The following is a 13,331-nucleotide window of genomic DNA, read 5'->3' as shown; positions in this document are numbered from 1 at the left end:
GAAGTGGGACCGCTAAAAACTGAGGATGGAGTGGAGGTCAAGGATAATCTAGGCATGGCCCAATATCTAAACAAATACTTTGCCTCAGTCTTTAATAAGACTAAAGAGGATCTTAGGGATAATGGTAGCATGATAAATGGGAATGAGGATATGGAGGTAGACATCACCATATCTGAGGTAGAAGCGAAACTCAAACAGCTTAATGGGGCTAAATCGGGGGGCCCAGATAATCTTCATCCAAGAATATTAAAAGAATTGGCACAAGAAATTGCAAGCCCATTAGCAAGAATTTTTAATGAATCTGTAAATTCAGGGGTTGTACCGTATGATTGGAGAATTGCTAACATAGTTCCTATTTTTAAGAAAGGGAAAAAAAGTGATCCAAGTAATTATAGGCCTGTTAGTTTGACATCTGTAGTATGCAAGGTCTTGGAAAAAATTTTGAAGGAGAAGGTAGTTAAGGACATTGAAGTCAATGGTAAATGGGACAAAATACAACATGGTTTTACAAAAGGTAGATCGTGCCAAACCAACCTGATTTCCTTCTTTGAGAGAGTAACAGATTTTTTAGATAAAGGAAACGCAGTGGATCTAATTTATTTAGATTTTAGTAAGGCGTTTGATACTGTGCCACATGGGGAATTATTAGTTAAATTGGATAAGATGGGCATCAATAGGAAAATTGAAAGGTGGATAGGGAATTGGTTAAAGGGGAGACTACAACGGGTCCTACTGAAAGGTGAACTGTCAAGTTGGAGGGAGGTTACCAGTGGAGTTCCTCAAGGATCAGTTTTGGGACCAATCTTATTTAATCTTTTTATTACTGACCTGGGCACAAAAAGTGGGAGTGTGCTAATAAAGTTTGCAGATGATACAAAGCTGGGAGGTATTGCTAATTTAGAGAAGGACAGGGATACCCTACAGGAGGATCTGGATGACCTTGTAAACTGGAGTAATAGGAATAGGATGAAATTTAATAGTGAGAAGTGTAAGGTCATGCATTTAGGGATTAATAACAAGAATTTTAGTTATAAGCTAGGGACGCATCAACTAGAAGTAACGGAGGAGGAAAAGGACCTTGGAGTATTGGTTGATCATAGGTTGACTATGAGCTGCCAATGTGATATGGCTGTGAAAAAAGCTAATGTCGTCTTGGGATGCATCAGGAGAGGTATTTCCAGTAGGGATAAGGAGGTTTTAGTACCGTTATATAAGGCACTGGTGAGACCTCACCTGGAATACTGTGTGCAGTTCTGGTCTCCCATGTTTAAGAAGGATGAATTCAAACTGGAACAGGTACAGAGAAGGGCTACTAGGATGATCCGAGGAATGGAAAACTTGTCTTATGAAAGGAGACTCAGGGAGCTTGGCTTGTTTAGCCTAACTAAAAGAAGGTTGAGGGGAGATATGATTGCTCTCTATAAATATATCAGAGGGACAAATACCAGAGAGGGAGAGGAATTATTTAAACTCAATACCAATGTGGACACAAGAACAAATGGATATAAACTGGCCACTAGGAAATTTAGATTAGAAATTAGACGAAGGTTTCTAACCATCAGAGGAGTGAAGTTTTGGAATAGCCTTCCGAGGGAAGTAGTGGGGGCAAAAGATCTATCTTGCTTTAAGATTAAACTCGATAAGTTTATGGAGGAGATGGTATGATGGGATAACATGGTTTTGGTAATTAAATATTCATGGTAAATAGGCCCAATGGCCTGTGATGGGTTTTTAGATGGGGTAAGATCCAAGTTACCCGGGAAAGAATTTTCTGTAGTATCTGGCTGATGAATCTTGCCCATATGCTCAGGGTTTAGCTGATCGCCATATTTGGGGTCGGGAAGGAATTTTCCTCCAGGGCAGATTGGAAGGCCCTGGAGGTTTTTCGCCTTCCTCTGTAGCATGGGGCACGGGTCACTTGCTGGAGGATTCTCTGCTCCTTGAGGTCTTCAAACTACAATTTGGGGACTTCAATAGCACAGATATAGGTGTGAGGTCTTTTTTAGGTGTGGTGGGTGAAATTCTGTGGCCTGCGTTGTGCAGGAGGTCGGACTAGATGATCATAATGGTCCCTTCTGACCTAAATATCTATGAATCTATGAAAGTTGCCATACAAACGGTAAGAGGCTAATTAATTAAGATGAGCTATTATACGCAGGATAATAATTCCACCTTCTCTGCATGTGTATATATATATATATATATATATCTTGCTATATGTTCCATTCTGTGCATCCGATGAAGTGAGCTGTAGCTCACGGAAGCTTACGCTCAAATAAATTGGTTAGTCTCTAAGGTGCCACAAGTCCTCCTGTTCTTTTTGCAGATACAGACTAACACGGCTGCTACTCTGAAACCAGTCACAATTTCTTTTCTCCTTGTATTTGGCATGGCAGTTTAAAATAAGACAGTAATAAGCAGCATTTATGTAATACTTCTTCCATCCATAGATCTCAATACATTCTACAAATATGGGCAAGCGTTATCATCCCCAATATACAGTAGGGGAAATTAAGGTACAAAAAGATTAAGGTCTCAGTCTTGGTCCAAAGCCTGGTGAAGTCAGTGACAGTCTCTTACCATTGACTTCAATGATCTTTGGATTGGGCCCAACATGATTTTCATACAGTAAAACACTGGCAGAGTGGAGGATAGAATTTCCCCTCCCCAAACCCACAGTTTCTTATCCCAAGGTATATGAAAGTGAGTTTTTCCTCTTAGGGTTTGTCTACATGGGGAGCTAATCCTGATTAATTATCTATGTGGACACTCTTATTCTGAATTATCTTAATCTTATCTTAATCCACTTAATCGTTCAATGGACTAAAATAATTCAAAAGAAATCACTCCCAATCCAGAAAAAGAGCATCCACAGAGTGAGTTAATAAGGATTAACTATTCCACTTTAAATTCACATCCTACTCTGATCTAAACTAACTTCCCTGTGTAGACAAATATGAGTTGCAAAACCTGATGTCTTCTTTACCTCATTTCCATGCTCATCAATAATTGAGATGTAGTTGGGATTCGTTTTATTAGGGTAGGACAACAGGACATCATAGTGAGCCAGCTCAACCGAATCCAATCCAAATTCCTTCCACTGGCCTTGGATTTGCTGTGCAAGGCGCAGGTTCTCATCTGTGCCTGCGAGATGAGGACGCTGTGTAAAATTACTAGGGAAAAGAAATGGGCATTTATTAGCAGTCAATACTAGGACCTGGACTTTGTAATTAGAAGCAACCTTGATTTAACTGGAAACAAGTACATTTTAAAACATATAAAAAGCCATCAGAACTACCCAGAATAAACCAGCTACTCTGTCATCCCTGTACCTATGGTTTTAAGTTAGTTTTATAAACATAGACATCAAAGACTTCAATTTCCTCTCAACTACTACTACTGCCCCCTGCTGTGTTGCCTAGTGAATAGATCACTGCATTGAAATTCAGGAGACCTGGGTTCTATTCCCAGCTCTACCATTGGCCTGCTGGATGAGGCCTTCACCACTCTGTGACTCAGTTTCACCATCTCTCAAAAACAGCGATAATGATATTGACCTCCTTTGTAAAGCACTTGGAGATCTACTGATAAGAACTAGATATTATTATTATTCCCCTGTACTACAGCCAAACACTGAAGAAACACTGATTTACTAATTTATTGAAAATCTGATCTCTACATTTGATTTGCTACTGTTCAGGGGGCCATATGATATGCAATATTCATGATGTTCTTCCCAAGTCTTAATGAATTTTGGCACAAATGTTTATTTGTCCAAAAAAAATTTACCCTGTAAGTTGATTATTGCGATTTGCCTCTTTAAAAAGATTCAGTCATCCAATCAGAGATAAAAAAAACAGTACCTTGTGACCTAGCTGACCCATTGCATATCATGAATAATGAACAGCGAATAGACAGAATGAACAGTCTGAAAAAAGGTTGTGAACAACCATAGTTCTGAAATATTATTTATGGAGACGATTGAGGAAGGATGGCTTTGTGGTTAGGGCACTGGAAAGAGACATTAGCTCTGCTACAGACTTCCTATATGAGCTTGGGCAAGTCACTTAACCTCAGTTTTCTATCTGTATAATGGGAAAAACACTTCCATAGCTCACAGTGGGGCTGTGGGTACAAACTCATCTACTGTTTGTGAGGCACTCCGATACTATGGTGAGGGGGGTGATACAAGTATCCAGATATTTATTTGGCCAGTATTTATAACAAATCCATTTGAAGAAATCACTATCAGCTTGATAGTGATTCACAAACAGTTCCATTTTCAAATGACTGAGGCCAAAATATTGAAGGTCTTTAGGCACCTAAAGATGCACATACATGCCTTTCAAAAGCACCTAGATGTCTACCTCCCACTGATTTCACTGGAATTAGGTGTCTAGGCACTTTTGAAAATCCTGTCTGGACTTTTAGGGGCTTAAATACCTTTAAAAATCTGGTCCTTAGGAGCCTAACTCCAATTAACTTTCAGTGAAAGTTAGGAACCTAAGTCATTTTTGAAAATGGGACTTTAAGTTCTAAGAGACTTAGGCACTTCAGACATTTTTACCCTAAGTAACCAGTTCAAACAGTTCTGCTCTCCTCACTGCCTTTGAAGATAGTGTCATGCTGCCTGCCTTAAGCTTTTTTTTGGATGCAGACAAAGGACATGAGACCTCAGATCAGTCCACTAAACTGAAAGGACTGTAGCTTTTCCTCCTGTCTTGCAAATGTTACCGATGTAACATCTGAATTAAATGTAGTGTTTATTTAACCTTTACAAAAATATGGTAGTCTGGGAGGCTGCCTACCAATGTGCATATGTATCTAGTGCTTCCTTTGTTTTACATCACTTAATTAAATACTTACTTTTTTCATTACACTGATATTGCTTTTTGAAAATACTAGATTATGTATGTGTAAGTACATTCCATCTGCCACATTTAGGGCACCCTTGTGTACAGTGGCATATGAGCCCTAACCTGGGGAGAATTCCTGATACTCTAGTACTCTGGTGAAGATCAGGCAATGCAACTTTTACAGAGAGCAGTTACTAGCCAAGCCCTAGAGTCACTATATGACTCAGTCATGCAATATTATGTGAACTACAGAGGTATGATTGAGAACAACTTTGACCCTTGCTTCTTAGATCAATGAGAACAGAGCTGGCAAAGTGAGCACTCTGGAAGACCTGTGTTCCTCTACTTTTACAAAGAATGTCTGTGGATAACCCAATATTCCCTGAGTTAATATTAAGCCCATGTCCTAACATGGTGTTGGGGAGACTGTTCTGGTGGAGGTGACATGCAGAACTGAGGCTCGGACCATTTGTGGTCATTAAAGAGAGAGTGGCATTTTTCATTAGAGTTGGGAACGTTTAACTCCCAGGATCCTCCTGGCTATGATCCATTTCAAACACAGTAATTGAATTCTCCATCCTTATATTCCCTTTGCTGTTTTTATTGGATGTTGGGTTCATTTCCTGCACCAATCTGCTGTTCAGTATTACTGTTGTGTTCCTGCCGTAGCCGACCTCAGAGCTGCCTTTGTTTCAAAAGCTGAGGCAGCAATGTTAGGCATAGAGACAGGGAGTTCTGATGGCATAAAGCAATCCCACCGCAAGAATGTTTAGCAACCATCTTACTTTGGTAATAACCAAATCCTGGGTTAAAATTTTATTTCCGATACAATCCTGGGCCTTTAGCCTGAGCTTATTTAGTCCAGGGTAATTTAATAATTGCAATGGTTTGTGGCAAATGCATTTAACATTAAATCAGTGGATTTGCCATGATCTCATCCAGTGAGATTGTTTTTCTAAGAACATTTCCACCCAGGCACAACCATGTGTTTTTTAAAAGGTTGGGAGTTATATGTAAGGCAGAATCCCTAAATCACTGATACTTTTTTACACTGAAAGTTAATTACTAGCAATAAACAGAGGTCTCTGGTCTGTTCCTGACTGGAATTAATAGTAGCTTCTAACAAATGCTGGACTCCATTAAGAGACTACTAATAAATTTACCCAACCACATCATATACATTACTAAATGTGTCTCAACTTTTCCCTAATTAAAGTTTCTAGAATAAATTATGGAAATTAAGGACTACTATGTTTTTTTTTAAATCTATGCTCCCCCCACCTCCTTGTATCATTGTCTGAATTTTCAGGAGATGCTAACAGCCTTCCAGCTGGGCTTTAAAACAAGGACAAGATTATTTAAAACATTATGGACCAGATCCTCAAATCTGAAATCAGTGGGAGCTAAGAGCCTAAATACCACAGACGATCTGAGCCTACCCTCCTAGTTAACATGCTTTGGGATGGGTGAGTGGAATAAGCCTTTTGGATTAAATGTATCCTTAAGAAGGAACTTGAAGGCGTGAGAACCACAGATATATTTTGCGGTAATTGGTCAGATTTTAAATTGACCAGCTGGTATCTACCCCATCTCCAGATTCCCATATAAATTATTCGCATCACAAAGGAGTAGATCTTAAAGGCATGTCAGAAAGGAGATTCCAGACATAGGGTCCACATGGAAGGCGTCGCCAGAGTAAGAGTGGCAGACGAAAATAAAAAGGACATGTGATTGGACATAGCAAATGTGAGTAGGAGACAAGAGCAGACAGGTAGGAGGGGCTAACCTGCAAATAGTCTGGAAGGCAAGGACCTGCTGCCTGGTTCTCCTCCCATTTACACTGGTGTAACTCCGCTAATTTCAGTGGAGTCACTCCTGATTTAGGTCCCCGATCCACTTGTATATCTCCCTTTGAAGTCAGAGCATTGCCTGAAAATTGATGCACGGTGAACACTCCCCTGCAAATGGAACCTGGCTGCAGTGGGGAAGGCTGGGCTGTGATGGGGTGACAGCCTTGACCTCTGAGTCCTCTTAAATTGATTACCACACCAGAGAAGCACAGAGTGAGGGTCTGACCACTCTGAAATCGTTGGTCCTTGCTCTCTATAAAGGGACCACTGTTTTCCACAGAAATTAAGAAGCAACAGGAGGACCTGTGATGGGCTCCACTGTCAAATATGACTCACATGGGTATTTTAGACACAGGCTATAACCCAAAGTCTGTTCACAAACCTAGTCATTGTACTAGTTGATCACAGATGAATGTTGTGGATAGGTAAGTACAGACTTCACTTACTATAGAAACTGCTTGATGTTTTCAGCTTTCATTTCAGCCATAAATGCCTTCTTCACCTTTTCATGAGAATTAGTGGCTGTTACCTCATCAGTAGGTTTTGTAAACCAGCCTGCAAAACACAATGATAAGAGCACTAAGAAAACATTATTTCTATGGCCCATGACAATATCCTTCAGTATCACATCAAGGTTTTATCATGCCTTTTATTGTTGATTTTATTACACTAGTGTTTAGAGGACCCAACCAAGATCAAAGTCTGATGTGCGAGACATTGAGCCAACACAAAGTAAGAGCTTATAGCCTGGATAGATAAGACAGCCGGAATGCAACCCTACTTGACTGTGGATTTTGAAGAGTTCCATCTACTGTCCAATAAGCACCAGGCCACCAAATGACTAATCACCTTAGTGCATGTTGGTTCAATTCATCTCAGCAGAAAGACAACATCTTTAGAAAGACACACAGAAGCAAAGGACGTGGGTTGCAAATTCATGGAGTGACATGTAAATCTCTGTGACTTTGGTCTCTGCATACTCCAAACGTCTGTCCTATGAAACATCTGTTATTATAATGTCTCCTTAAACAAAAGTTAACTGTTGTAATGATTGTTTTGCTTCTGATATTTCTGAAAATAATTCAGCTAAGGCTTTCTAGGGACACAAACCATGAATAAACGACAAAGACACTCCCCCAAGATTAAAGGTAGGGCTTTTGGGGCCTTTTCTTATACTTTTTTCCATTACTGCTCCCTTTTAACCTGTGGAACTGGGGGGAAATGGAAGTTTCCGATGGAAAATGCTCAGTTCAGTGGTAGGGAAGATGAGGAGTTAAAAGAAAAACCTCCCTCCAAGGGAAAAAGCGAATGCTCTCTCCCAGCCAGTCTGTGGCTATTCATCTGGGGCTCTTTGTTTCAGTGTGTCTCTCTTCTGTCTTTTGTTCTGGCCCTGTCTCTGCTATTCCTCTCCCCAGTAAATGTGTAAAACAATCACACCTAAAACTCTCCGGTTAAACACCAATCCCCCCCCCCCCCCAAGTGCTTGCTTGTGAGCTCAGTTGCTGCGAATCAGGGGCTGATCCGGCTGCCGCGGGCCAGGGTGTTATACAGGGCACTTTACCCCCACAGTGAGCGATAGCAAAGTGGAGCAGGCTTGCTCTCCTAGAGCAGTGGTTTTCAAACTGCGGGTCGCAACCCAGTACTGGGTCGTGGAATGTAAGGCATTGGGTCGCAGAGGCTCTGGTCAGCACCACTGACTGAGCCATTAGAAGTCCCGATGATGGTGCTGCCCAGCTAAGGCAGGCTAGTCCCTACCTGTTCTGACACCGCGCTGTGCCACAGAAGTGGCCAGCAGCAGGTCCGGCTCCTGGGCAGGAGGGCCATGAGGCTCTGTGCACTATCCCTGCCCTGAGCACTGGCTCCACACTCCCAATGGCCAGGAATCGGTCAATGGCAGCTGGGGGGACGGTGCCTGTTGGGGGAGAACCGTGCAGGGCCACTTGTGTACCTCCACCTAGGAGCCGGACCTGCTGCTGGCCGCTTCCGGGACGCAGCGCAGTCCGCGGTGCCAGGACAGGTGGGAAGCCTGCCTCTGCACCCAGGCTGCACTGCTGACCAGGAGCCACCAGAGGTAAGCCCATGTCCCAACCCCACTGCTCCAGCCATGAGCCCCCCCTCAAGCCCGAAGCCCCTTCCTGCACCCCAAACTCCTCATCCCCGGCCCCACCCGAGAGCCTGCACCCCCAGCCCAGAGCCCTGACCCCCTCCCGTACCCCAACCCCCTGCCCCAGCCCTGAGCCCCCTCTCACACCCTGAACCCTCATTCCCAGCCCCACCCCGCAGCCCTCACCCCCCGCACCCCAAACCCCTCATGCCCAGCGGGGCATCATCAACCATTTTCTTCAACTGGGTCGCCAGAAAAAAAAGTTTGAAAACCACTGGCCTAGAGAAGCGCAAACAAACCTCACCCGATCTAAAGGGGCTCACTCCCTGAGTGGGCCCCCACCCCTTTATCCCAGCCAGAGCCCTCCTCCCCACCCCACCGCCTGGCCCCCAGCTCGCCCCGGGCCGGGAAAGCAGAGCCGCCCAGGCTGGCGAGCCCGCTGCTTAGCACAGTACCGATGAGGAAGCCGAGCAGGAGCAGCGCGGCCGCCACCCCCAGGCTCAGGGCCCAGACGCGACCCCGGCTGCCCCGCGGCGAGGTCCGCTCGGCGCCGCTCCGGAGCGCGGCCCACATGCTGGCCCGGTCTGGCCGCTCTGCGCCGCCCGGCGATCCGGCCCTGGGCGGGGCGCGGCCGCTGGCCCCCAGCCCGCGCCGCGCCGGGGCGAAGTCCGGTTCGCTCCCGCAGGCAGGGAAGGGGGATTCCGGGCTACGGCGCCTCCCTGGAGGCAGCCCCGCAAGTCTCCGGCCTCTTAGGGGGAGCAGGAATTTGCAACGTGTTTCAGTTAGAGACGGGCTCAGATCAGCCCCACCCCGGTTCAAAGGCCCTTGGCACGATCCGTATCCTGAGCCAGACTTTGCAGCTTCTGCCTCTTGCGAATTGAAAAGAAGCCGGGAGACCGACATGCGGGAGAGGGAGAAGATGATCTGAACAGGGTTTGGGGGTGTCACTGTGCGAAGCTAGCGTGGCTGAGCGGCTCTTTCTACAGATCCCTCGTTTTACATACCCCACTTCCCCTCCTTTTACCTGTTTGCTCACATCCCACTTGTTTATGTCTGTGCGTCCACTCCGTCAGGCTTCATTTCTGCCTCTAGATAAATTCCTGGAGGATAGGTGGTCCATCAATGGTTATTAGCCAGGATGGGCAGGGATGGTGTCTGGGTACAGAAATTATATGGTGGGCCATGAATGCTCACGAAATTGGGGACTGGGGGGTTGAGGGCTCAGGCTGGGGGTGCAGGCTCTGGGGTGGGGTTGGGGATGAGGGATTTGGAGTGGAGGAGGGTGCCCTGGGCTGGGACCGAGGGGTTCAGAGGGCAGGAGGGGGATCAGGGCTGTGGCAGGGGCTTGGGGCATGGGGAGGGGGAATTAGGGGTGCAGGCTCTGGTTGGTGCTTACCTCAAGCAGCTCCCAGAAGCAGCGGCATGTCCTCCCTTGGCTCCTTTGTGGAGGCGTGGCCAGACACTCCTGCAGCTCTCTGAAGCAGCAGCATGCCCCGCTCCGGCTCCTGCGTGGATGTGTAGGGGCTGCCAGAGGGCTTCGCATACTGCCCCCACCCCAAGAGCCACCCCCCGCAGCTCCCCTTGGCCAGCAACCGCAGCCAATGGGAGCTGCAGGGAGCGGCGCTTGGGGCGAGGGCAGTGTGCCTAGCCCTCTGGCTGACCCTATGCATAGGAGCTGGAGCGGGGACATACTGCTGCTTCCGGGAGCCGTGTGGAAAGCCACCGACACCGCTCCCTGGCTGGAGCTCGAGGGCTGGATTAAAACTTCTGATGTGTTGGACGCAGCCCGCGGGCTGTAGTTTGCGCACCCTGACCTAGCCTCTGTTTGCCAGAAGCTGGGAATGGGCGACAGAGGATGGATCACTTTTTGATTGCCTGTCCTGTTCATTGCCTCTGGAGCTCCCAGCACTGGGCACTGTTGGAAGACAGGATACTGGGCTAGACAGACTGTTGGTCTGACCCAGTATGGCCGTTCTTTTGTTCTTATGTTCTCTTTATTTTCTCATTATCGTAAATTTACTTGCAGTATATTAATGGGCTGTTACGTGCAGAGCCGTCCCTTGGGTATGGCGAATCGGGGCGACCGTCCCAGGCACTGCGCTTTGGGGGGCCCTGCGCTTCGATAAAATTGTGAGGAGGCGGGTGGGGAGGCTAGCGGCAGGTGGGTGGGGGGGCAAAGAGGAGCCTCCCTACCAGAATCTCCCCCTCCCCCCAGCGCCTCCTGCCTGCTGGCGGGCCCCGCTGATTAGTGCCTCCCCCCCCCCAGCGCCTATCGCCTGCTGCGGATCAGCTGTTTCGCGGTGTCAGGAGGCTCTGTGGGGAAGGGGAGAGGAGCGAGGGCCCAGCATGCTTGGGGAGGGGTGAAACGAGGCGGGGCAGGGGCAGAACGAGGTGGGGCAGGAAGAGGCGCGAAGGGGGTGGGGCCACGGGGGAAGGAGTGGAGTGGGGGTGAGGTCTGGGTGGACCTTGGGGGAGAAGCACCCCCAGCAGATTAGAAACTAAGGGCCTACGTCCCGGGTCCCACACCCCCTAGGGTTATATGTCTCTGTGTACGGTATGGAATTCCATAAAGGGTATAGTCCCTGGTAAACAAAGGGGAATAAGCTGGGACTCAAGCTGTGTGGAAATCTGGGTAGTTGCAGCTGTGTTCCTCACTCAACACCTCATGTTTGGGGACTGTGATTTCAGATATCATAACATTCTCACCCTCATAGCTCCATTCTCTTTTAGAATTATCCTCCACTGTCTGATTTACTGAGCTCCAACCCTCTAGAAGAAGAAAGCTGTTTTACACTGGAACAGCTGCAGACCAGTGGACCGAGGACAGACCTGAGAGACAGCACTGCTGTGTTCTCGTCACAGCTCTTAAGATCCATTAATTGTTTTGAAATCTTACGCATTCCGTTCCACCAGTTTGAGACATGTGGACACAGCCAATCCCTGGCAAAGGGGATCTTGCAGCCAATGGTTTGGGAAATTTCCGGGAGGAACAGTTGTAGGGCTGTCACCTGTCCCAGCACTCTGAGAAAACTAGCACAAAGCAGTAAAGCTTCACTTGCTGTGATATTGCAAGGTTCTCAGGAGCACTGTATAAATCTCCCCACTGTAGTCAGGTTTGGGTCCTGTTCCCAGTGAACTCAGTGGGATCAGGCTCTCACTACACAAAAGCCACAAGGATGCAAGTGCATTAAATATTCCCCTTATGCAGACCAGGGTGTTTCAATGGTCTAGACAAACACTCCCAGATCATGTAAAGTGGTGTAATCTGATGGAGGAGAAGCTGGATTCTGGATGTTGCCTGGGGTTGTCAGGTCTGTGTGTTTTCTCAAATGATCTACAGGCCTGTTTGTGGGCCCTGTGCTAATATTGCATTGAAGCTGTTTTATATCAAATTTTGTAATGCGTCTCGAGCCATAGACAGGTGCAGTGACCAAGTCTGAATAAACAAAATAAATAGAACGCAGGGGCATTATGAGCTTAATTCAATAATATTTGTCTTGCACTTTGAGGCTCGTAAGCAGAAGGTGTTATGTAAGTACAAAAGTGTGATATATTACACTCAGGATAATAGAGTTCACATGTGAAACCATACAGATAATTTGGATAGGTGGAACTGGCACAAGAATGAGGGAATTTAATATTTCTTCTCCACCTGCGATCTAAGAGGAGTCTCTACCAGCTATTCTAATTTGTTAGTGAAACATGGAGGTGGAGGCAGAATGACTTTTTTTCCCTTTATTTTTTCCAACTTGAGTAGTTTGAAGGGCAAAAAACCCTGCTGTCTGTTAAGATGCAGGACACAGATAATCTCTTAGCTGGGATCATTCAGTCTGGTGTCATTGGCATGATGCAGTTTTCCCTAGTACAAATAAAACCACTTCTGGTTAATTCTATTATTTGTTTATTTGTATTACAGTAGTATCTAGGAGCCTAGTCATAGACTAGGACCCCCATTGCACTAGGTGCTCCTCAGACAGATAATATATATAGGGAATTAATTAACTAATTAAAAGTCTGCAATTTTGCTTTACAGTGGCTGCAGAGTTTCTAGTTTAATCTCTGGTAGAGGTTGTGGCTATGAGCATGTTATTGCATTGATTTACTCTGAATAAAGTTCACGAATCTTTGCTCTATGGGGGCTCTCTGATGGAGTGTACCACCCACTGGAGTTCCAGAGCTAAACTGGTGATGGTGATGAATGCAAGACGCTCTAGAATTCCTCCACAGAAAGGCCAAGGTTAATAGAAAAGCCTAGGGTTCGCCCGCCTGCAGCCCATTTAAGGAAGAGTAAACATATGTCTACCCTGCATTTAAATAGCCCCTAAACTGAGCCCTGCAAGCCCGAGTCAGCTGGCACAGGCCAGTCCAGGGTGTCTAATTGCAGTGTAGACATACCCTCTATCAGCTGCCGGGTGTGGAGACAAGAGGTTGTTTTGGGAGCCTGGAAAGGTTAATTCTGCCCTCACAAACAAGTCAGCTGAAGAGGCTGTGAGTTTGTTTTTGTTGTCTATGTCTGAATTG

General features: G+C 46.1%; 1 protein-coding gene across 4 annotated transcripts in view; it reads right to left on the bottom strand.

The window, feature by feature from the left end:
• LOC311526286 (glutamate carboxypeptidase 2-like) overlaps positions 1 to 10,342 on the bottom strand; it is a 61,324-nt gene extending 50,982 nt beyond the window's left edge. The window contains exons 1-4 of one of the 4 annotated variants that reach the window (XM_084639159.1): positions 10,207 to 10,330; positions 9,835 to 9,965; positions 7,153 to 7,261; positions 2,987 to 3,173 (exon numbers count right to left, since the gene is read on the bottom strand). In XM_084639159.1, coding sequence (XP_084495285.1) covers positions 2,987 to 3,173; positions 7,153 to 7,193 — 228 coding nt within the window. In that variant the 5' untranslated portion in view covers positions 7,194 to 7,261; positions 9,835 to 9,965; positions 10,207 to 10,330. Of the gene's footprint in view, positions 1 to 2,986; positions 3,174 to 7,152; positions 7,262 to 9,265; positions 9,574 to 9,834; positions 9,966 to 10,206 lie in introns of those variants that run through there. The other 3 variants (XR_014712984.1, XM_084639160.1, XM_084639158.1) reach the window with 3 other exon arrangements.
• Between the last annotated feature and the right edge of the window lie 2,989 nt (positions 10,343 to 13,331).

Source organism: Lepidochelys olivacea (genome assembly GCF_965140295.1).
Source record: "Lepidochelys olivacea isolate rLepOli2 genome assembly, chromosome: 1".
NCBI classification, from domain to species: domain Eukaryota; kingdom Metazoa; phylum Chordata; order Testudines; family Cheloniidae; genus Lepidochelys; species Lepidochelys olivacea.
This window is presented reverse-complemented; position numbering and strand designations above follow the sequence as displayed.